The sequence below is a fragment of the Sardina pilchardus genome, chromosome 15, assembly GCF_963854185.1.
Source record: "Sardina pilchardus chromosome 15, fSarPil1.1, whole genome shotgun sequence".
NCBI lineage: Eukaryota > Metazoa > Chordata > Actinopteri > Clupeiformes > Clupeidae > Sardina > Sardina pilchardus.
In genome coordinates, this window is record NC_085008.1 from 18,990,396 (window position 1) to 19,014,348 (window position 23,953).

Sequence of the window (23,953 nt, forward strand, 5' to 3'; positions counted from 1 at the left end):
AGTGGTGGCTTCCTTTCTCACTTCAGCAAAATACGTTTGCTTCACTCCCCTCATTTTCTGTTATGCCAGGCTTCCGCTTTTTAGTTTTGTGGTGCTGCATTTCCATGGAGATACAAGAAACTTATTCCCAAGGGTCAACAACACTGCTGTGGTTAAATGATGACATGACTTTTGTACTGTAGGCTATGGAGTTTACAGAGAAGCATGGGATATTTTGCCATGAAAAGAAACCATAGTTTGACAAAGCCCAATAGATGAGAGTTAGCCAGCTTTTAGCATTACATTATATTTATGTAGATGTCTATTCTGTTTATTTAAGATGAATTATCAGTGTGTAGGCCCAGACCTACAGTAGGCCTACGCTAGGCCAACTGAATGCACCTAAAAAGAACTGCACTCCAGCCCACTGTAGGCTATGTCATATTTTCTCACCATGGTTTTGATCTTGTTCAAGACTGTAGGCCTACTTACTATTTATAATGACGCTTTACTCTTGGATGCATGTGTTGATAATAAACCTCTATCGAAGGTCTGCTGAACCCGTACTGTATGCCATATCCAGCAATGTCATTTCATCCACTGCTGATCTGTGTCAAGAATTCCTTGGTCGTTCTCTCCTTGGGGATATAATTGAAAAGCAAGCATAGCCTAATATCCACTGTCACCATTAGGCTATGGCCTATATTGAACATTTGATTGCCAATTTAGACAAATGGAGGCTTTAAAATAAATAAATAAATAAAAAAATGTCTCTCTAGGCCAGAGTGGCTCTGCTCTAGGTTATATCTCTCTGTAGTAAATGAATTAACCAATAGTAATATAATTATGTCCCCGTCATCTTATTTGTCTACATCTACAGCTGTAAAACCTGGCTTATCAGAAGTTAGATGCAGGTTAGAAGGTTAAAATACATTTGATTTCCCCCAGCCCCCTCTCCGTTGCTGTCTGTGGTCTTTCTATGACGTTCACTGAAATAGGCGCCTCCCGTCCAATAGCAACACAGCTTGAACCCAACCTCCCGCCTCTTTCAGGAAGTTGTGATATCTACGTCAAAGTGGCGCGCTTCCCTGTTTTGGAACTTAACTTTCACTGAAGTGTTGTTTACATGAATTGGACAAACCATGTCCACTTTTGTTCGAAGAGCGTCTAAGATTCCAGATAAAGACCTGTCAAATCTGTCTGAAAATGATTTAAAACGCTGGGGATTGACAGGTGCGTAATAACTGGACTACAGTTTAAAGTTGGCTAGCTGGCTAACGTTATCTAGCCCCGTATCAAGTCATATTTGTTCACTCCTTTGCAAATAGCCTCTAAATATGTTACACTACACACTACTGAAGACATGTATTCTTTAGGCTTTGTGAATAGCCAGCTCACAGTTTTCCTTCGAAGGAATCTATTACCTTCGAGTAACATTGTGGATGTCTTGTTCTGAGCATGTCAGAACATGTCCCAGACTACTAATGATGTTATATAATAAACAATTCTAGCCTACTATGGCAGTGCGTGATATCTTGCTTGCAGTTGACTATAACGTAACACACTAAAAGTAATCAATCAACACATCCGCTAAAACTTCTTCTTGTCCATGCTATAATTATTTAGGGTTAGACTCCACTTGTTGTAATACCCATACCATCCGTTTTGCAGACTTTCTGGTTGCTTTCTTGGAAGTCACTTTGTTTTAAAGTACCACCAAGTACCAAAAATATTTGTGATTTGAGCCCTCCTTTCCAGACTTTTTTGAATTATGAATTAGACAATGTAAAATGCACATTACAGATGAGAGGAAATTACTCCAAATGTTTCTGTTAACAGCCTGACTTTCAATATTGAAAAGTAGTTCAGTGGTTCCCTTGAAATATTGTGAATGTGATCTTTTGTGATTGTGTTTTTGACAGGTATCCAGCTTAGGTCTTATCAGTTGGATGGAGTGAGATGGCTGACGCAGTGTCTGAAACATCAGGAAGGTTGCATCTTAGGAGATGAGATGGGCCTTGGGAAGACATGTCAGGTTAGTTCTCATGTTACAATTTAACACACCGCATTGACGAAATATCCTATGTTATCGGATACAATGGATCTGCATTGTTTTATTGTTACATACGCTATGTATTATTATCGCATCTAAGCAACTAGTTATAATCAATAAAGATTTTACTGATAGCTATAGGTGTGTACTGTAAGTATGTTACATCACTGAATGGACAACTAGCTCTAAAAATACAGTGGGAATTCTAAGTAACCTAGCTTTAACCAGACTGTTCGGTTGTCTTTGATTCTGTCTGCCTCTTTCAGACAATATCCCTGCTGGTCTACACCAAAGGAGTTTTGGGGAAGGCTGGGCCTTTTCTGGTGCTGAGTCCGCTGTCCGTGTTGGAGAACTGGAGACAGGAGATGCAACGGTAAGAAAGCTGAACATATGTTGCTCTGGCCTTTAAAGCATCATCATGGAAGAATTCATATTTAGGTCCCTTTGGGGTCAGTATTCAACGGCAAAATTTGCAGGGCCATGATCTTGATCCCGATAAACCTTAAGAAAGTAGTCCTCCAGAACTGGAAATCAAGGAAGTCATGTCACATCACACACTGGACTAATTTAATTTCAGAATACATCTCAATGGAAAGAAACCACGCTCATCAAAAGAAGCATATGTCAGCCTTTGAAGAAATATGGAAACCATTTATAACCTTTACCAAACCCAACTAACATAATCTGTAACCACGTATATCCCTTCTGATTAACAACAGCATCACCAACAGTAATTACATATCCACCCTGTCCAAGCACTGCACAAACACTTCTTGTCCCTAGTCTCCTGTCTTTGTCTCTTGTCTGTCAATGTGTCTTGTCTCTTGTCTATCGCTGTGTTTTGTCTCTTGTCTGTCTCTTGTCAGCCTGTCCCATATGTCCAACAGTTTGTTGTTGCTGTTGTTGTTTTGTTTTTTTTTTTGTTTTTTTTGTTTCCTATTTGATGATGTATGAACCCCCCTTGAAACAAAAAAGCTGTAACTAAAAAAAAAAAAAGATGTCCCCCGAAAAGGGTGGTGGTGGGATAAAAAAAAAAAAAAAAAAAAAATTAAGTAGTGCAATATCAAGTGTTTTTCGTGCATGCTTTGTCAATGTCAGAGACTTCATTCTCCTTATTATAAGTCATCGTCGCATTAAAATGAGTTTATTTTAAAAAGCCTTTACCGGTATTTTAAAAATAAAATAAATGCATTGTGTGTTGTTTTAAAGGTGCAAATCAGCGATTGCACAGGAAGTGGCAAACTTGTTCATCTTTATGTTTGCATTTATGTTTATGTTTAAAATTATTATGAGACACCTTTGTCCATAACAACCAAGGACCAGACGAAGCACCACCAGGGACGTACCTCGCCCCTCCCTTTAGTATTTCCATAGAAGCTCCACACAGGGTTTCATTTTTGTTTGGGAGGCAGACTGAGACAGAGACGAGGATTTTTACAGTGTAATCACAGAGCAGGCAGCTAGCGGATCTTGAGTAGATAAGCCTACTGCTGAATGTGACAACAAAAAATTGTTATGGGCTTGAAATCATGTATGATCCCTTTAAGAGAGCCATCACCTGAGAACTTTGGTGTAGGATCTGCTGGATCTTCTATGACTACGACTGTTGGGATATATCTTCTCTGAACTTTCCCATGATTTGAAGAGTTACTGTACTGTATATTATGAGGAAAAGTAATCAATCTCTGTGTTTTAATCATTTTAATCTCATCGTTTTGTTTGGACTTTTTTTTGTTAGATATTTACAACAGTCCTGCAATCCTTAGTTAATAGGCCAGTAGTACAGAAATGAAAAAGGGCACTTTTATGTGCAATTTGTAATTGCAGTTGCACAATATGTGCAAGTGTCAGCTCACAGCATGAGACACACTGTCCCTTTAATGTGATCAGCCTTACTTTAGGGAGACTAGAGTCTTCCCATGAAGTCTGACGTGGGTGGATGGGTGACCGTATCTCAGTATTACTGCACAGCTCTGTCACTTCCCTTTCTCACTTCTATGTCTGGCATGGATGTTGTTCATATTTTTATGTTGGAGGATGAAGGGGGTCCAAAGTTCAGGAGGAAATGTTGTAAGAGGAATTTAGGAAGGATTTTTGTTTTGAAACCTATCATGTGCCACAGTTCATGTAAATCATGTGATAAGCAGTGGGTAATATTTCAAAGTCTTCTGCACACTGTTGGCCAAGAAATCACATCTGGATACCTCATTTACTTTAAATAAATTGCTGGTTTTTCACTTCTCTCTCAATCATAAGTGGCTTACCGAACATCAGCCCTCCACTAGGGGGAGACTTTGACCTATTGTCAGTGCGGCGTCACCCTTGTCCCTAGTCATCATGAGATGTCTATATCTACCCCTTCCCTTGATGGTTACTGTCCTCTTTATGACCTGAGACTTTTGTGAAGATGTGTTTAATTATGGTTTGTATGTTTATGTTTTTTTGTCAATAAAGTTTCTGGTTTTGTTTTTGTTTCTAGCAATCTATCAAATTTTTCTGGTTATTGTTTCCATTCCATGATTCCATTTCAAAGCCTCGATTCATATGTTGTTGTTTTGGATGAAAGCGTTTGCCAAACCTAAACATAAACATGTGTTTGTGTCTCAAAGCTTCTCCCCTGGCCTGTCTGTTGTGTGTTACACTGGAGACAAGGAGAAGAGGGCAGAGCTTCAGACGGAGCTCCTGGACAACGGACACTTTCACGTTTTACTCACTACTTATGAGGTGAGTGTGAGAGTTTATGCAGTCACATACATTTTTATTATGAGTTTTGTTTGAAAAATGTTGGTATACATTTAGATATACAATGTCTTAGACCTGTATTTGAAGACTGAATTAGTTTACAGTATTTTACCGTTATTTCACAGATGTGTCTTAAAGATTCTTCATTTTTGAAAAGGTAAGCTTGTGGTTTGTTTTTGCATAAAGTATATGACTAGAGATACGGTAATTCACAGTTCCAATGGGACTGAACACGGTGATGAAGCATTTAAATGTTGTATGCGCACATGATCAGCAGGCATGCTTGTGTTCCTCTAGGTGGAAGTGGAAGATCTTGGTGGTGGATGAGGCCCACAGGCTGAAGAACCAGAACTCTTTGTTACACCAGACACTAAACCAGGTGCCTGTGCAGTCTTCCTTTCCCATTGTCGTCATGCTCATTTCCCCTCAGCCTTTTTTTTTTACTCCCTCTCACCTTTGTCTTTCTTGACACAAGTATGTCTTGAATCTGCATAATTACATTTTTGAAATAGGCAAAATTACATTTCGTAGCACTGGTAATTGGATATGTGTTGTGTTGAACACTACTGTACTCTTAAATTCTGCAAAGTCTCCTTTATTCCAGATATTTTTACTGGTTTTCAATTTCATGGCAATTTCAATTTCATGGCAACCATCATAAAACTCTCCAGTCATGTCTGCACTCAGAACCCTGCCAGAAATGAACAAACAAACAAAACATTTGTAAACATGACACTGTTCATTTTGTTTTGTCTTTACTGATTCAGAAAACTGGCCACTTTTTATATTAGTTTAAATATGAAACAGTCCTACAGTACATTTTGAAAATAAGTTGTTTCAAGCATGGGCCAAGACATTCTTTATTTGAAAATAAATAATTATATACAGTATATAGATATATAGATATTATAGCGACTTTGAACGTTTCTGATAACTTCAGACACAGACGTTTTAAACCCTGTACTTCTGCTTTTCTGTTGTTTTCTCCTGTCCAGTTCTCTGTGGGCTTCAGAGTTCTGCTGACCGGCACGCCCATCCAGAACAACCTGAAAGAGGTCTACTCCCTGCTCAGCTTCATCCAGCCCAGCCTGTTTCCTGCCGACGACGCAGATGACTTTGTCAGCACCTATGCAGACATCCAGACAGACTCAGCCCTGGGTAGAGTATCAGATTGGGCTAGTATTAAATTGACATTATCTCGGGAGGAACTTTCAGACAGATGTCTCTGTCATGAAATCATGAAATTGTATTATTCATTCACAAAGAACATTGGTGTCCTTAAAGTTTGGATTTTTCCTCATTTTATTTCTATTCAGACATTAAGATACATTTCCATAAGATGTTTTTTTTTTAATTATTATTATTCCTCTTTTTATTCAGGCTCCATCCGTATTCCTATTAAAAGTTGAGCATAGCTGGCCTTAACTGTCACCTCTCTATGGTCCACAGCCCCCGAGCTGCACCGCATCCTGGAGCCTTTCCTGCTGCGGAGGGTGAAGGCTGAGGTGGCGGCCGAGCTGCCCAAGAAGACAGAGCTGGTGGTTTTCCATGGCATGTCCACCCTGCAGAAGAAGTACTACAAGGCCATCCTAATGAAGGACCTGGGTGAGAGACAGTCGCCCACTTCCCCATTGCCCTCTTCCTATGTGGGGGTCTGTGGGCTCAGAATGCGTGTGTGTGTGTGTGTGTGTGTATGTGTGTGTGTGTGTGTGTGTGTGTGTGTGTTTTGCGTGTGCGTGTGTGCGTGCGTGCGTGCGTGTGTGCGTTTGTGAATGGGAGTGAGTGTAGTAAGTAGTAATTTTTATGTGTGTGTGTGTGTGTGTGTGTGTTGGGGGAGGTTAATGTGGGTATCTGTGTGACTGTAATCGATGATGACGGCATAGTAGTGGTATAAACCTCACTCTCCACACCTGAAACGTGTTAGTGGTGACACATGCTAGCACCCATGGGTTTAGACAACTTGCTAGCAAACCCACCACCCAGTCTGAGGTGCAGCAACTTCGAGTCAAGTGTGTGTGTGTGTGTGTGTGTGTGTGTGTGTGTGTGTGTGTGTGTGTGTGTGTGTGTGTGTGTGTGTGTGTGTGTGTGTGTGTGTGTGTGTGTGTGTGTGTGTGTGTGTGTGTGTGTTTGAGGATGTGTGAGTTGGTGTGTTTGTGCCTTGTCCTGATACGACTGCCCTTCTCTGACCTCAGATGCATTTGGAGCAGAGCAGGCCGGTAAGACCAGGCTGCTGAACATCCTCATGCAGCTCAGGAAGTGTGTGGACCACCCTTACTTGTTTGACGGTGAGACCCTCACAATAAAATGTCTTTGTTTCTACTGCACTTTGCGTCACTTAAGTTTTGTTTTCGGCGCGTCACCGGCCAATAGCGTGCCAGGACTAGAATATGGCCGTTTCTGATTGGAGCCAAAGGTTCTGGCAGTATGCAGAGGAATCAGACCTGCTGGTATCCATTCAAATTCAAATTCCCCGGAAGTTCAGGCAGGGTTCACCCAGCCTAACATGGACTCGCATCTGTGGGTTCGAGAATCGAAACCTGGGCCAACTGATTTTCATTCATTGATGTTACCACTGATCCATCATGCCCCCACTACAAGCTATTTTTTCACTGTTGTGTTTTACATTTCGACCACAAATTGGGGAGGGTTTGCATACTGTAGAAGGCTTTTGGAACTGTAGGGGTGCTTCGTACAGTTTTTAGTATTATATCATGTTAGTGGTTATTAGTCAAATTAATATGTTCCATTCAAGGGATGATGGCCAACGAAGTGTCGATATACAGAATTAAAGAGGAATAATGCAGGATTGGCGATTTCATCTCTGGTTTCGGTTTCGTTTTTCGTTTTCGCTCGTTTATGCTTGCATATTTCTCTGCAGAGCTTCCCCGACAGCTTTAGCGTGTATATTTATACATATATAGGCTATATATAAATATATAAATTGCAAGCGTGGTTCTTCTTGTTCCTTTCGCGTCTCTTACTTCTAGATGTAAACAGCAGACGATCGTTTATCAGAAAGTTGCAAGGTTGTATTAGCGGATAGGGACACTAGGGGCGGGAGGAAATGTGACTGTTTTCGATAAAACTGGTCAGTCAAGCAAAACAACGATTTCTAAGCGATTTTATGACTATGAAAAAGTTGCATAGGGTCTCTTTAATGGATGAGACACGTTCATTATTTCCGTATATCAGGATAGTTTTGAGGCTGTTATCCCGCTTATAGGCAATAGTCATGCCTTTGTGGCACGCAAAGGAAACAAAAGAGAAACCAACTCAGGGTAGTATTTCCCCCATGATGGTCTAATGATGTTTCTATGTCTATCCATGTTCATGGAGAATGTCTATCTATCTGTCTGTCTGCCATTCTTTGTATTAGGTGTGGAGCCAGAGCCCTTTGAGATGGGTGAACATTTGGTGGAGGCCAGTGGCAAACTGTTTCTACTGGACAGTATTTTAACATATCTGTGCAAAGAGTGAGTCACAGTACAGCCACTTCATTAATGAACGATTTATATTAACAATTCAAGGATGGCATTTATTATTTACTCATTGCATGATTTGATTTTTGAATAGAACAAATCTTTTGTTGCAAGGCTTTTCATAAATGTGGTCTGCCAAAAATGCATAGCCTTTGAAATTGTGTGTGTGTGTGTGTGTGTGTGTGTGTTTATCTGTGTGTGTGTGTGTATACAACCAGGGGCCATCGTGTTCTGCTGTTTTCTCAGATGACTAGAATGCTGGACATACTACAGGACTACTTGGAATATAGAGGTACAGAGATCCACCGATGTCTGAACGTACTGTGTCCTTCATCCCCCAACTGGCCAATCAAAATCCACCATTTTCTTATGAAATGATTGGCCCTGGCCCCAGACTCTGACTTGACATGCTCAGAAACAGACTGTGATTTGAAATTCTCTTTTCTCACCCAACTGTCAATGTTATGCTACCCATGGAGAATAGAAAACATTATACACTTTACCGTAATGGCAAGGATATGCACTTGGCAGACACTTACCGTAATTTCCTGACTATTAGCGGGGGGGGGGCAGTTAATATGGTGTTAATATGGTTTTGTTTCTTTTCACTTGCATAAAACACTGTCCTGCTTGCAATGCGGCTTATACTGTATGCGAGAAGTTACTGTATGTCCAACTTTTGTTTTGACGTTTATGAACACTACATTAGTTAATAATAATAATAGCTTCAGGTAAAGTTGAAAAATCGAATTTAAGCTATTATAAAGTAATAATAGCAACAATATTCATAACAATATCAAATGTCAACAGTGACAATAATGAATTTACATTCAACTAAAAACATGCAAACCACCATAACTATATATCAAGTATAATAAGAAATTATACATGATACAGTATGATTCATGTGAGAACATGCTCATCAGTTCTTATCCTAAGGATAAACACAATCATGTACATTAGCATGTCAGTTGGAAAAGTATCACATGGTGTGTGAAACCAGGTGCAGCTATGCCATGTGATACTTTTCCAACTGACATGCTAATGTACCTGATTGTGTTTATCCTTAGGATGAGAACTGATGAGCATGTTCTCACATGAATCATGTAGTTCATGTTGAAGTGACACTGCTGTAGTCTGTCATTTTGCATGTGTAGCTGAAATCTGAGATCTTTCCTGTTTAGAAAGCTTGTGGTCTTTGTGGAGGGGAGTTTGACCTCGATGACTCCTTTCACCCTTTGAGCACAGCTCTTTTTCTTTCATGTGCGTGTATGCAGACACACACACACACACGCGCGTGCACACAGACACACACAGAGGAACAATGCACAATCTGTGGTGTGTGCTCCTGTTTCTTGTAGGTGTCAAGAAATATCTGACAGTTATGTGCTGCTAACTTTGCTGTGCCTGCAGGTTACAGCTATGAGCGTCTGGACGGTTCTGTGCGCGGTGAGGAACGTAACCTGGCCATTAAGAACTTCAGCACCAAGGATGTGTTCGTCTTCCTCCTCAGCACCAAGGCCGGTGGGTCTCCTGTGTGTGTGTGTGCGTGTGTGCGTGTGTGCGTGTGTGCGTGTGTGCGTGCGTGCGTGCGTGCGTGCGTGCGTGCGTGCGTGCGTGCGTGCGTGCGTGCGTGTGTGTGCACGTGTGCTTCTGGGGTTGCCAAACTGTGGGGTAGGGCTGTGCAATTATTTGAATTAATCGATTAATCGTGATTATGACTTCCAACAATTATGAAAATAGCATACTCGAAATATAATGATTCTTTTGTTACATTCAGTTTCATACCAATGCTCTCCTTTTTCGTCTTGAGTTGTCGTGTGCGTTATCATTTTCATGTATTTTTTTCCTGTTGGATTATATTATTTAACATTCAATTTAAACATTTTAAAAATATACATTTTGAATATGGATGAGTTTAATAATCGTGATCTCAATATTGAACAGAATAATCGTGACAATGATTTTGACCATAATCGAGCAGAGCAGCCCTACTCTGGGGTCAGGTGGACTCTCAGGGAGGCTATGGAGTTCAGAGTTAGAGATACTGTAGATCATTGGACAAATCTCAGTTGTTGCGCAATGGTTTTTATATCCTTTTAGATCCATTTATACTGTACCTGTGCATAGCACACCTGTGAGCTGTGAGCTCAGTGTTTCCCACACATAGACAAATTTGTGGCGGTGCGCCACAGATTCAGCAGCGGCCGCCACATTATTGCGTTTCGTTATTCTTTTATTTATTTATTTTGAAACGCTATTGAAAAACACGCAGAATTCGTAAAGCTGAATTTCCTTTCCCTGCGCTCCCTCTCTGTCACTCACGTGTCTGTGTCTCTAATACACACACACACGCACACACACAGCCCCTCCCTTCCGTGCACACCGCGGCTGTCTGTCTCCGTAAAAACCAACGAGATCATCTCTGGAAGCGTGGTCGGTGGTCGCACTGATGCACCTGACGCTGCTCGGATAGAAGCATAGTTCTACCGCAATTTTTGTAGACTATGCGTGCAACTTAATTACCAAACAGAAGAAGTAAACTCATTCCCCTTGGCCCGCTCTCGTGCGTGGACACCCGCCCTCCACATGCACATTTAATCAAAATAAAACCGCATTGACAGAAGACGGCTAGCTGAATTACTGTTATATTCGGTTAGCACCATTAGTAGGATATGCTGCAGACATTTGATTAAAGCTCTTGCATTCAAGTTGACTGACCAACAAAGTTTTTCAACTCCAAGACTTAAAAGGGCCTGTCCCAAGGAGAAAAAGTATTAGCTTACCTTGAAACTTAAACACATGTGGGGAAACTGAACAGTCCAACCAGTAGAGTATGATAAGCTAAGCCTGCTACTTTGTTTACAATATTTTGAGGCTTCAACCAGACAGCTGAATTTAAGAAGTGGAGTTGTAATATGAATAGTAGGCAATAATCTGTTTGCTGTTATGAATATCAGAAATGTCAGTATATATAATGTAAATAATTACATAATGTGTGTGTGTTTCAAATAAAGACAAGCTTCACATCTTGGTAAAAAAAATAATTTACATTATATGAAAGGAGAGTGATAAAAAGGCGATGCAATGATAAATGGAAAATGAAAATATGGGTGTGTGTCCCCCCCCCCCCCTGTCAGACATGGGGCGACCACCACACATTGCCTTCTAATCTGTGGGAAACACTGGAGCTTGCCACCTCATAGAGACAGGGAGGAGAATGTGATTTGGGTGCCAGCCATGAGCCTATAGGTGAATCATTTATCAAATCCAAAGGAATGTAGTTACCATAGTAATGCCTGGAGCCTGACTTGTCCATTCCATATACAGGTATCAGCAAGCTGGGTATTGAATAATTTATCTTCCTCCCTCCCTCTTTGTGCCATAGGTGGCGTGGGCATGAACCTCACGGCGGCGGATACGGTCATATTCGTGGACAGTGACTTCAACCCGCAGAATGACCTCCAGGCTGCCGCTCGAGCCCACCGGATTGGCCAGACAAGGTTTGCACACACTTTCATACACACCAAACTATGGCCTCGGTAAAACGGTAGTCACACGACCAAGTATGGTGAGACAAAATAAACGTGGTGCATTTGTAAGCAGGTAAGAGGGATAACTGTATTCTGTGGCGCAGTAATATCCTCACTCTTGCACTTTCAGTTTCACTTTGGAGTGAGGATATTACTGCGTAGAGTCTAAGTGCTCCCTATGTTATTCCGCCACACAATATAGTTATAGTGAAGTGTTCCTTTAAAAGAACCGCTTGGATGGATGTCCATTTAGTTTGGCGTGGTTGTTTCCGCGGCGCAGGGCGGTGAAGGTGATCCGACTGGTGGGCCGGGACACAGTAGAGGAGATCGTCTACAGGCGCGCAATCAGCAAGCTGCAGCTCACCAACACGGTCATCGAGGGCGGGCGCTTCTCTCTCCTCGATCAGGCCCAGTCTGCTGCCAATGGACTTCAGGTGTGTGTGTGTGTGTGTGTGTGTGTGCATGCGTGTGTGTGTGCGTGTATGTGTGCAGGCACGCCTGTGTGCGTACATATACGCAGATGTTCCCAAGTGTGAATTCTCTCTGCTCGACCTCGATTCTCTCTGCTGCCAATGGACTTCAGGTGTGTGTGTGTGCGTGTACAGTATGTGTGTGAATTTGACAGGTGAGACAGGTGTGTCATATGCTTAAGTGATGATGTATACCAAATGACCCCCAGTGGCAAAGCCTGCAGCTCCAACTGCTAGATAGGTGTCTCGTCTCATGTTGTGTTTTAAGAAGGGATCAATCAATCTCTTACAAGATCTGTCACCGACTCTCATCTCCCCCTCCAATTTCCTGAATTTAGGGAATGGATGACTCATTCCCTCTTTCTTTCCTTGCTTGCGACTGCAGCTGAGCGACATCCTGAAATTCGGGGTGGATAAGCTGCTAGCGTCGGACGAGAGCTCGGTGCAGGACGTGGAACTGGGACTGATCCTCGGTCAGTCTCGCGACGGCCAGTGGCTCACTGAGGACGATCCCGTCCTCCCAACAGAGGACGAAGAGGAATCAGAATCAGACACGGATGGCCAGAGTAAGATCTGTGTGACTTGTAGACTCCTCAATCTCGTATTATTGGAGACTGTCAATTAGCCTGCATTTACACCGGCAGGATGATCCACAGTTTCGATTTTCTACCCATAATTGAGTTTTTGGACTGCCTATTTACATGCATGGTTGAGAGTAGCTCATAGCCGATATGTGTTTACATGGTGCAGTATTTTGTATAACACTTGAGACAATCCACATGGGCACCAGAAGAGATTTGGTCACTGAAATCAAAGCAAACAAACGGCACTCTACACGAAATACATTGAATGCACGAAATATGATTGCATTAGGGTATTTCAGCGACTAGTTGTTTACTTTTGTTTCTAAAGTATCTTGAGAAGTCCGCAAATGCAATTGGTTTTATTTTAAGGCGGAAAAGTAATTCACATCGTTTTGCCAGTTCATGTAAAATTGAAAGCAACATTGTATGTAATGTAAATGCAAAAATGGGATAAATTGTGGCCATTTTCAACGATCAAGTTGAAAATGACAGGGGATATCGGATCTGCCTGTTTAGACTGCAGTCACATTGGCAGATATTCGATTCATATCCGATTCATTTCCACATCTGAATGAGGCCTGTATTTGATCTCAGAATATCCAAAAAATACATGAGTTTGCATTGTCAAAGAGCACATCCAATCTGTGACTTTGCAAAAACACGGCAACAAACACAGGTATGCAGTGGCTATTCAAAATGACGTCATTGCACTAGTAAAAGAAAAATATCGGAATTGTGTCACATTTAACTGACGGTGTAAATGCAGTTATCCTACAGCATCTATACAGTACATACATTTGAACTGCTGGCAACACCTGCTTTTCAGCTATTAAATATTTAATGGCTGTTTAATTGATTGTACCTGCTTGAGTTGAGCTTTTCAACACAATCCCACCAAACGCAAACCCTCCCCCCAAAGACTCAGTGAACAAGTGGCTGTGAAGAGTGACATTTTGAGGAGCTTTTTTGTCTGGCTGTGTAATGGTTGTCCTCTGTCCTCCAGACCACATGTACTACTTTGAGGGGAAGGACTACTCACGAGACCCCAGCGCAGAGGACCAGGAGGCCTTCAGCTCGCTGCTGCAGGAGCAACTGGACCAGCTGCAGGAGGCTGGCAGTGAGGGAAGAGCTTTGCGCTGTAACGCTGGAGTAAGGACCCTGTCTCTCTCACACACACACACACACACACACACACACACACACACACACACACACACACACACACACACACACACATACACATCCAAGCAAGTGCACACACAGACAGACAGACACACACACTCTCTCTCACACACACACACACACAGGGTTCCCAGGGTTATTGAAAAGTCATGGAAAGCACTGCACAAATCAATAATATGTGTCTCTGTTAAATCTTAGGAATCACTGTGGCATGCCAGTTATTCCTTTGAAGCTTTCCTGCTTGATAACACAACGTAAATGTCACTTTATGTCATGTGTCATGCACTGTGCAATTATGCACTCACAAGGGACGTGAGTGTGAGTGCTTCACATGACAGTCATGTTCAGGCCCTTGCACTCTTCCAGAATTAAAAAAGCCAAAGCACAGCTACTGGTACAGTACATACAGTAGCACTTAACTTTGCTCTTAAGACAAGCAGGGAGTTTGGCTGTGAAATCACTTCTCTTGGAAGCACATTAGGTGGAGATGCAGCCCCCTCGAATATGAAATAATGAAAACATATTGCACTAGGCGTCTCTGGCGGGCCCCCTGCGGAGCCCCTTGAAGCTGAAGCGGCCCCTGAGCGCGGACGAGCTGGAGGAGCGGAGGCAGCGGAGGCAGGAGGCCGCCGCCAAGAGGGCCAAGCTGACGGAGGACCGCCGCAAGAGGCAGGAGGAACAGAGGCAGCGCAAGAAGTGAGACGCGCCACAATCGCACCACACCACACTGCATCACACAGCACCACACAGCACAGCACCACACAGCACCACACAGCACCACACAGCACCTCATAGCACCGCACAGCACCACACAGCACAGCACAGCACCACACAGCACCACACAGCACCGCACCACACAGCACAGCACAGCACAGCACCACACAGCACAGCACCACACAGCACAGCACCACACAACACAGCACAGCACCACACAGCACAGCACCACACAGCACAGCACCACACAACACAGCACAGCACCACACAGCACAGCACCACACAGCACCACACAGCACAGCACCAAACAGCACAGCACAGCACAGCACAGCACAGCACAGCACAGCACCACACAGCACAGCACCACACAACACAGCACAGCACCACACAGCACAGCACCACACAGCACCACACAGCACAGCACAGCACAGCACAGCACCACACAGCACAGCACCACACAGCACAGCACAGCACCGCACAGCACAGCACCACACAGCACCACACAGCACCGCACAGCACAACACCACACAGCACAGCACCACACAGCACAGCACCACACAACACAGCACAGCACCACACAGCACAGCACCACACAGCACCACACAGCACAGCACCAAACAGCACAGCACAGCACAGCACAGCACAGCACAGCACAGCACAGCACCACACAGCACAGCACCACACAACACAGCACAGCACCACACAGCACAGCACCACACAGCACCACACAGCACAGCACAGCACAGCACCACACAGCACAGCACCACACAGCACAGCACCACACAGCACAGCACAGCACCGCACAGCACAGCACCACACAGCACCACACAGCACCGCACAGCACAACACCACACAGCACCACACAACACCACACAGCACCACACAGCACAGCACCACACAGCACAGCACAGCACCACACAGCACCACACAGCACAGCACCAAACAGCACAGTACAGTACAGTACAGCACAGCACAGCACAGCACAGCACAGCACAGCACCGCACAGCACAGCACCACACAGCACCACACAGCACCGCACAGCACAACACCACACAGCACCACACAGCACAGCACAGCACAGCACCACACCACACAGCACCACACAGCACCACACAGCACAGCACAGCACCACACAGCACAGCACCACACAGCACCACACCACACAACACAGCACCACACAGCACAGCACCACACAGCACAGCACAGCACCACACAGCACAGCACCACACAGCACCACACCACACAGCACCGCACAGCACCACACAGCACAGCACAGCACCACACAGCACAGCACAGCACCACACAGCACCACACCACACAGCACCGCACCACACCACACAGCACAGCACCACACCACACCACACAGCACCACACAGCACAGCACCGCACAGCACCACACCACACAGCACCACACAGCACCACACAGCACCACACAGCACAGCACCGCACAGCACAGCACCGCACAGCACCACACAGCACAGCACAGCACAGCACCACACAGCACAGCACAGCACCGCACAGCACCACACAGCACCGCACAGCACAGCACCACAGAGCACAGCACCGCACAGCACCAGACAGCACAGCACCACACCACACAGCACAGCACCGCACAGCACCAGACAGCACAGCACCACACCACACAGCACAGCACCACACAGCTCCACACAGTGCTGTGTCTGTGTCCTCAACACGGTTCGGAACTTTAGTCTGCCAGCCCACACACTGACACCCCTACCCAGACATACATACACACATACACACACACTTAGGCGCAGGTACTAAGTATAATTAAGCTTTTGTTTGTTTGTGTCTGTGTGTGTAGGATGGCCTGGTGGGAATCACGTGGGTATACATCTACATGTTTGCCTGCTCTGGACTCAGAAGGCGAGGAGGAGGAGGAGGAGGATGATGAAGGCGACGACGCTGTTAGTGGCTGCTCCACCGACTCTGAGCACATGGCCATCCGCTACGTGCTGGGGGACGTCACGCATCCTAACGTGGCCCGGGAGGACGCCATCATAGTCCACTGCGTCGGTGGGCACTGCACCTCTCGCTTCACACACACACAGCCATGGACGCAGACTGAATGCGTTTGCTGTGGACACTCCTTTTGAGTGTCTGTGCAAACGTGTGTGTAGTCCTCCCAACCCCTCATTTCTATTCGGTCAGGCCTGTGTGTGTCAGGATGTCCACTAGGATTTTGTCTCACTGGTCTGATGTCCAGATAGAGTTTATTTTACCGGACAAATTTGCAGTTTACTTTTACTTTTACTTTTGATCAGTCTTATAACAGTCTCGTCAATGCAAATTTAGTGTACTCCTAGGTTGACAAAAGAATGACATATTCAAACCAGTTTGATCTCCAATCATTGGAAGCATTGGAATCCCAACATTTCCAAAACAATCAAGTCCGATCCGGGTCTTTTCCCGATCTCACCCCATCTCTCTCTCCCACTCGCTTCTTGTCTCTTCTCAAGCGTAAATGAGATCATCCAAGGAAGTGCGGAAATGTGGCCCAAAGCCTGCTGGGACCCTTCCATGAACACTTGGCATCAGTGAGAGATGCAGCCGTGTGTTCAGTTGTCAGCTAACACCATGTCCTAACCAGACACGATGCAAGTGAGCATTAGCGATAAAATCTGTTTAGTTACATTGTTTTCAGTTGGAGTGTCTTGACTGCAAGCGACGTGAGCAGCGCGATGCAACGCAACGTTTTGAGAGAACTGTTGTTGGACGTCCTGTTTCTATTTTCTTTCTGTCGCTCGCTTTGGTCTGCAATTTTGAATGAGAAATATTACTCAAAAGAAGGGCATATTTAATGGATTCAGTGTAGACAGATAACATTGACTGTCGCTTGCTCAGATCCTGTTAGGACATGGTGTTCGGGAAAGTTGCACCATTTAGGTGAAAACAGACAGGCCTACAGTGGGCCGTTCAGTCATCATTCAAATCTCTGTACACTTGGATAATCCTTCAACCAATCAGACTAACGATCCGGTGCATTTTTTGGATAAGCTAGTTTGTGATTGTAACCAAAGGTTCTATCAGGGAACAGAGGTATACGTGCAGATTTCCAGCCGGAGCTGCCGGGCGAAATCCAAATTTGCCGGCAGGTCAGGCAGGGTTCACCCAACCTTGGCCCACTGCACATTACAGGCACATTTTGTATAGCATTATTAGCATATATTTTGATTGCCATTTTAAATTGACTAACTAATTGAAGTTTTAAAGGGATATCCCGCCATTTTTGGAAATAAGCTAATTTTCCACCTCCCCTCGAGCAAAACAATCGATATTTACCTTTCCCCCGTTCATCCAGCCATTCTGTGAGTCTGGCGATACAAGTTTTAGCTTCAGCCTAGCATAGATCATTGAATTGGATTAGACCATTAGCTTCTCGCCTGCTAGCATCATGCTTACAAGTGACTAAGATTTCTGGTAATTTTCCCATTTAAAACGTGTCTCTTCTCAAGTTAGAAAGTGCAATAAGACCAACTGAAAATGAAACCTGGCATTTTTCGAGGCTGATTTGACATGGAACTACACTCTCATCTGGCGTAATAATGAAGGCAAGTTGCAAACGTACCATGGGCGAAGTGATATCTGAAAATAGTCCCCATAGGCAACCAGCAGGAAGTGCGTGATATCACTGCGCCCATGGTACGTGTGCAACTTGTTGTTTTGCTCGAGGGGAGGTGGAAAATTAGCTTATTTCCAAAAATGGAAATATTTTTTGAATAAATTGTGTGTGTGTGTGTGTGTGTGTGTGTGTGTGTGTGTGTGTGTGTGTGCGCATGCATATGCGTGTTTACAGATGACTCTGGTCGCTGGGGCCGGGGAGGTCTGTTCACTGCGCTGGAGCTTCGGTCCGATGAGCCACACAAGCAATACGAACTGGCTGGAGACATGAAAGGTGCCACATACACACCATACCCCTGAATATGCCCCCACTTATGAGAATAAGCCCCCACTTTATGAAACACCAGTACTTAACAGGTGCTACTGATTTCTTGTTGATCTAACAATATTCTTGTTTTAGACTTGGAGCTGGGGAACGTACTCTTTTTCCCCATTGACGATAAGCAATCCAGATTGGATGGGAAAGACCATGTGAGTGAGCCTCATTTTAAGGCATCAGAGCCTATATTGTTTCACTGAAGGATATGATGGATTTAGGGGTGTCACGATATCAGAATTTCACAATACGATTATCATATCAAAAATATCATGATAACGATATTATCACGATATCTATACCGGTAGTAATAATGCAAAGCAGGCAGTCTCTCAAAAATATGTGCATTTTATTAATTTAGAATAAAATGGAACAGTGTTTGACGACATACAGCACATATGACTGAGTGTAGGGGTGGAGGAGATCAGTGAGGTATTGTGGTGAGAGTCCATAGAGAGATTTGTAGGTGAGCAGGAGGATCTTGTAGGCGATGCGTGACTTGACTGGCAACCAATGAAGCTGTTGGAGAACGGGAGTGATATGCTGCCAGGGCTTTGTGTGGGTTCTGAGTTCTGAACATACTGGAGTCTGCTAAGGGCCTTGGTGGGCAGTCCAGACAGAACACCATTGCAGTAGTCCATGCGGGAGGTTATGAAGGCATTGATGAGGGTCTCGGTTACTGAAGGTGTGAGTGAGGGCCGAAGTCGTGAGATGCTTCTGAGGTGGTAGTTGGCAGACTTGGTGATGTCGTTAATGTGAGACCGGAAGGAGAGAGTGGAGTCCAGGATAACACCCAGGTTGCGCACCTCAGATGATGGGGAAATGGAGCAGCCATCCACGACCAGGGCCAGGTCTCCAATTTTCCTAAGCAGTGGTGCAGAGGCCACCATGAGCTCTGTCTTGTTACTGTTGAGTTTGAGTAGGTTTGTGGTCATCCATGATTTGAGTTCCTGCAGGCAGTTGACAAGTTGTGTGGGTGGGAGATGGGAGGAGGGGTTGGTGCTGATATAAAGCTGAGTGTCATCGGCGTAGCAGTGGAAGTTGAGTCCATGTTTACGGATAATATGACCCAGGGGTAGCATGTAAATGGTAAACAACAGAGGACCAAGCACAGAGCCCTGGGGCACCCCATGGTTGACGGGTGTTGGAGAGTTGGAGCCATTTAGTGTGATGAATTGTTTCCGGCCTGTGAGGTAGGACCGGAACCAGGACAGTGCTGTGCCACTGAGGCCAATGAGTTCAGAGAGGCGACGGAGGAGGATGGTGCGGGAAACTGTATCAAAAGCTGCAGAAAGGTCAAGGAGGATGAGAATGGTGATGAGGCCATTGTCGGCAGCAAGCAGGAGGTCATTTGTGATTTTAATGAGGGAAAATGTTCCCCTTCCTGCAACAAGCTCATGACACCAGCATTTAGGTAGAGCTTTGGAATAGCTTTCTCTGAAAAAAACTGTTTCTTCTTATATTTTGGAGCCAGCTGTTGTCAAATCATATTCTGATTGATTAGTACTCTACTCTGAGGTGTCTGCAGTTCTGACTTGTACTATCAAGAAAGTACTGACACTCATTGATAAAGATGTGTTCCCACACTAATAAGTCACGGATAAAGATGTATTGATGTGTCTCAGCTGTCACCAGCTACAGTACATCTCCGATCTCGTAAAGGTGTCAACGGAACTGTGCTGAGGGTGCTGTGCCAATGACGCCCATTTGTTTTACTCTTGCAGCTGGCGCTGATCGTGGCCCAGACGCGGGACAAGGCAAACAACCTCTCTGGCATCCGACTCAGCGCCTTGGACGACGGCCTCAGAAAGATATCCAAGGTGGCCAAGGAGAAAAGAGGTAAACTTGGGTTCACATTCACATTGTCTTTCTGTATTTATCAGTGTATTTCTGCCTTAAATTCACTGCTGTTAAGCGACTGAAGTTAAGTATGTAGTGTCCGCGTTGTTTGTCTCTTTCAGCAAGTGTCCACCTACCCCGCATCGGACACGCCACTAAGGCCTTCAACTGGTATGGCACCGAGAGGCTCATTCGGAAACACCTGGTCACAAGGGGCATCCCAACATCCATGTATCCATTGCACCTGCGTAACGGCCCTTTCACACAATACCGGATGAGATATTCAAACAAAAGTGCACCGATTTTGTCCTCGGTGTGTATAAACAATTTAGAATACATTGATTTACTTACCTGTGTATTTAGGCCTCCCAAAAAGGGCCTAAAGAAAACCGCTCTGCTGAACAGCACTCACAGCGATTGAAACATTATACTTTGACATTTTTCTCAAACATCACAAGGAGAAGACATTATCAAGTGTTGTGTTCTATAGCGGGTGTCTATTTGAAAATAAAAACTGTATAATAATTGTGGATAAATACAGCGCCAAATAAGGGGTACAGTTGCCTGTCATCAGTCCTTAATCGTGTCTAGATACTACTATCGCCGGGCTTCCTCGGCTAGCACCTCAGCATCCAGCTCGACTCCGTCCACATCTGCACGTCCACCAGCAGGCCACCGGAGCGTCTCCCCACCAGCCCAGACGGCACTTCCGTCTCCGCCCGACTCGCCGGCATCGCCTGCCTCCCGGCGCTCCTCGAGTCCCGAGGGAGCGGCCAGGGGAGACGGTTCTGCGGAGCCGGCGGGGTCCAGTCACGACAGCGCGGCCGCCGCCGCCACCACGTTCAGCCTGTCGGACTTCATGAGCGGCGTTCGCGTCTTCTTCTACAACATGGCGGCATCAGACAAGAAGAGGCTGTCCCGCCATCTCATTGCATATCCTTTCAGGTGCTTAGTGCCACTCATTACTGTATCTACAATTATGAGTTGCAAAATAAACAAACACTTGTTATGTTCATCTCCCAAAAGGTTATGGTTTACTAGGAACCTAAAAGTGCTCATATGGATGTCAAGTTAAACCCATTTTGACACTGTGTTGCTTTGTTTTGAGATGGTAATGTTCTCAGTGGTTACCACTGAGCATGCTGAATCACTCACACTGGGAATGTTGGATGTAATTGCTTATTTGTAAATGGTAAAACTATTTACTGACCTTCAATGAAAGGTGATTTTGTTATTGGTCCGAATCCATGTCAATTTGGCAAAGGTCATTGGAGATAGGGGCCTGCGTCACCTAAATCATGATGATAGTGAAGAGAACACTATTGGTTCAGACATAAACTTGCCTGTCATGCAAATTGACATGTCTGTCATACTTACAGTACGTTAGGAATGTGTTGAGAATCTTTAGAGTTTATCAAGAGCTGGTTTGCCTTAACCATAATTGCACCTATGACGGTGACGAAGAGGACATCATGAGTTCAAACGTCACTCATATCGTGGCAGAGGTGGATAATCCGGCGTACACACAGGTAGGCTACTCTTCTTATCTCGTCTCTGTCTCCGGTCTTTTGCCGGTGGACACAGCTACAGCACTCTTGCAACATGCAACACAGGGACTGTTCATTTACATGATGTCATTTTCATTCAGACGCTGTGCTGATGCATGTGTTCTAATGGAAGCCAGTTTCAGGTTAACAAGTCGTAGTCCATTATGGATTGTGGACTTGACTCCAAGATAAGTTTGTCACAGTGTGTGGGGGCCAAGGTGAAATCAATGATAAAACTGTAAAATTGTAGTTTATATTTGAAAGATTCTTCAAGCAGTGTTAACACATTTAGAAATGGCCCCACTACCTCAAAACAGCCTTGGCTTTTTACAACATACAGTAGGTTGTCTTCCTTGGGTAGTTGACAGACGACCCTCAGATTCTCAGTTATGAAGCCAGACTTTATTAAAGTAAATCTATGTGGGCCTGGCATGATGCCAACCAAATACTTGTGTGCGTATGGCAACAACAGTGTTTTGTCATATGCTACACTATTTCTTTGATGAAGTAGCTATTTACATGAGCTCATCAGTGCTGGCAGAAAAAAAATCCAATGCATTCTTTCTCCTTGTTAGCGAGCATTTCATTTCTTGAGACGTGGGGTACGTGGTGGAATTGGCCGCTTTACCTCTGAACAGACGGATCTGGAGCTGCTCCTCCTGCATTGGTATTATGGCTCCTCTTAAATGTGACTGATGTGAGATGTCTTTCTGCACTCAGGAGCTGCGGGAGCTCGTACACCACTACCCCCAGGCCGTAGCTGTGCACAAGAGCTGGCTGGAGTCCTGCTTTTCCAAACAGAAGAAAGTCGGCAGCTCATCTTTCCTGCATGAGCTGCGATGATCGGTGGCCCGCTTCGGCATGAATGGCGCCTGTACTGTAACCACCACCACCTTATTTATTTCTGTCTCAATGAAAACGGTGCCATGGATGAAGGCTTCCAATGTAATGGAAATAAAGTTATACTTGTATTTAATAACATCTTAGACTTGTCACTGTAAATGTTTCACACTCTTGATTGTCATACATTATATCTGTATATTTAAAGGTATATTAGGTGGACAAAAACAATACTAATACATGGCATAATCTGTATAAAGTATGCAAGCCGTTTCCATAGAGAACATATGAAGATGGAAGACGAGTGTAGGTAGGATCGTTTAGATGTGTACAGAATGAAGATGTGATAATATGCTTTAAAGTGCAGTTGTAATCTAAGGCATTGCAGACCCTACCTCTAGTCATCAGACATTTGCGGAGGTCCTGATTTTTCTTAGCAAGAAGGCTCAGTACTGAGACCAGAGGAGAGCATGCATGCAAGGCACATCAGGCAACACATGATGACCAGTTGACTGATATCAAGTTAACATTGGGGGTCTCAGGGTATTCCCATTAGGGCCCTCTGGTGGACAACTTTAGGATATATTCTGAGACGGCGAACCTACGGTTTAAAGATTCATGTACAGTAGAGGTGCCATTATTCAACATGGAATACAGCTGAAGGTATACCTACCCACCCACCCACACCGACACCCACCCCACGCTATGTTGTCATTTTAGTCCAATGGATATTTGGATAATAAAGCGTTGTGCCATTTGTTTTATAGTTTAAATGTGTTATAATGAAGACTTTTAAGTTGTAGGTCACTAACCTCTACCTTATTTCGATTCTTACCCTTTGTAAGCATTCTTCATAGTTTATATAGGCTAAATGCTGCTAAGTAGGCTTCCAAGCATTTTTTTGTAAAGTGCATTATCATTATTGATGCTATTGATATTGAACATCTCCAAGGTGAGGACCGTAAAAGCATACGGCCTTCTCCAAAATAGACAACAGCTCAAATCTAGCCTACCTTCACCGGAAGTCAAACCC

General features: G+C 44.4%; 1 protein-coding gene across 1 annotated transcript; it reads left to right on the forward strand.

Annotated features, from left to right (window-relative positions):
- Positions 1 to 1,036: 1,036 nt before the first annotated feature.
- On the forward strand, positions 1,037 to 23,061 carry chd1l (chromodomain helicase DNA binding protein 1-like). Its single transcript, XM_062556794.1, has 25 exons — positions 1,037 to 1,212; positions 1,902 to 2,014; positions 2,299 to 2,405; positions 4,642 to 4,756; positions 4,900 to 4,931; positions 5,072 to 5,153; positions 5,770 to 5,932; positions 6,224 to 6,379; positions 6,967 to 7,059; positions 8,151 to 8,247; positions 8,472 to 8,545; positions 9,667 to 9,777; positions 11,642 to 11,756; positions 12,067 to 12,220; positions 12,642 to 12,822; positions 13,844 to 13,989; positions 14,555 to 14,718; positions 16,562 to 16,773; positions 18,554 to 18,652; positions 18,779 to 18,849; positions 20,419 to 20,533; positions 20,656 to 20,764; positions 21,125 to 21,465; positions 21,980 to 22,062; positions 22,801 to 23,061. The coding sequence occupies exons 1-25, from the start codon at positions 1,122 to 1,124 to the stop codon at positions 22,921 to 22,923; spliced, it is 3,147 nt and encodes a 1,048-aa protein (XP_062412778.1). The 5' UTR covers positions 1,037 to 1,121; the 3' UTR covers positions 22,924 to 23,061.
- Positions 23,062 to 23,953: the final 892 nt, after the last annotated feature.

Excerpts from the sequence above, each read along its gene's own strand:
- chd1l (XM_062556794.1), top strand. The coding sequence starts at position 1,122 with ATGTCCACTTTTGTTCGAAGAGCGTCTAAGATTCCAGATAAAGACCTG. Across the intron at positions 5,154-5,769 it reads TACACCAGACACTAAACCAG|TTCTCTGTGGGCTTCAGAGT; the intron begins GTGCCTGTGCAG and ends TCTCCTGTCCAG. Across the intron at positions 5,933-6,223 it reads CCAGACAGACTCAGCCCTGG|CCCCCGAGCTGCACCGCATC; the intron begins GTAGAGTATCAG and ends TATGGTCCACAG.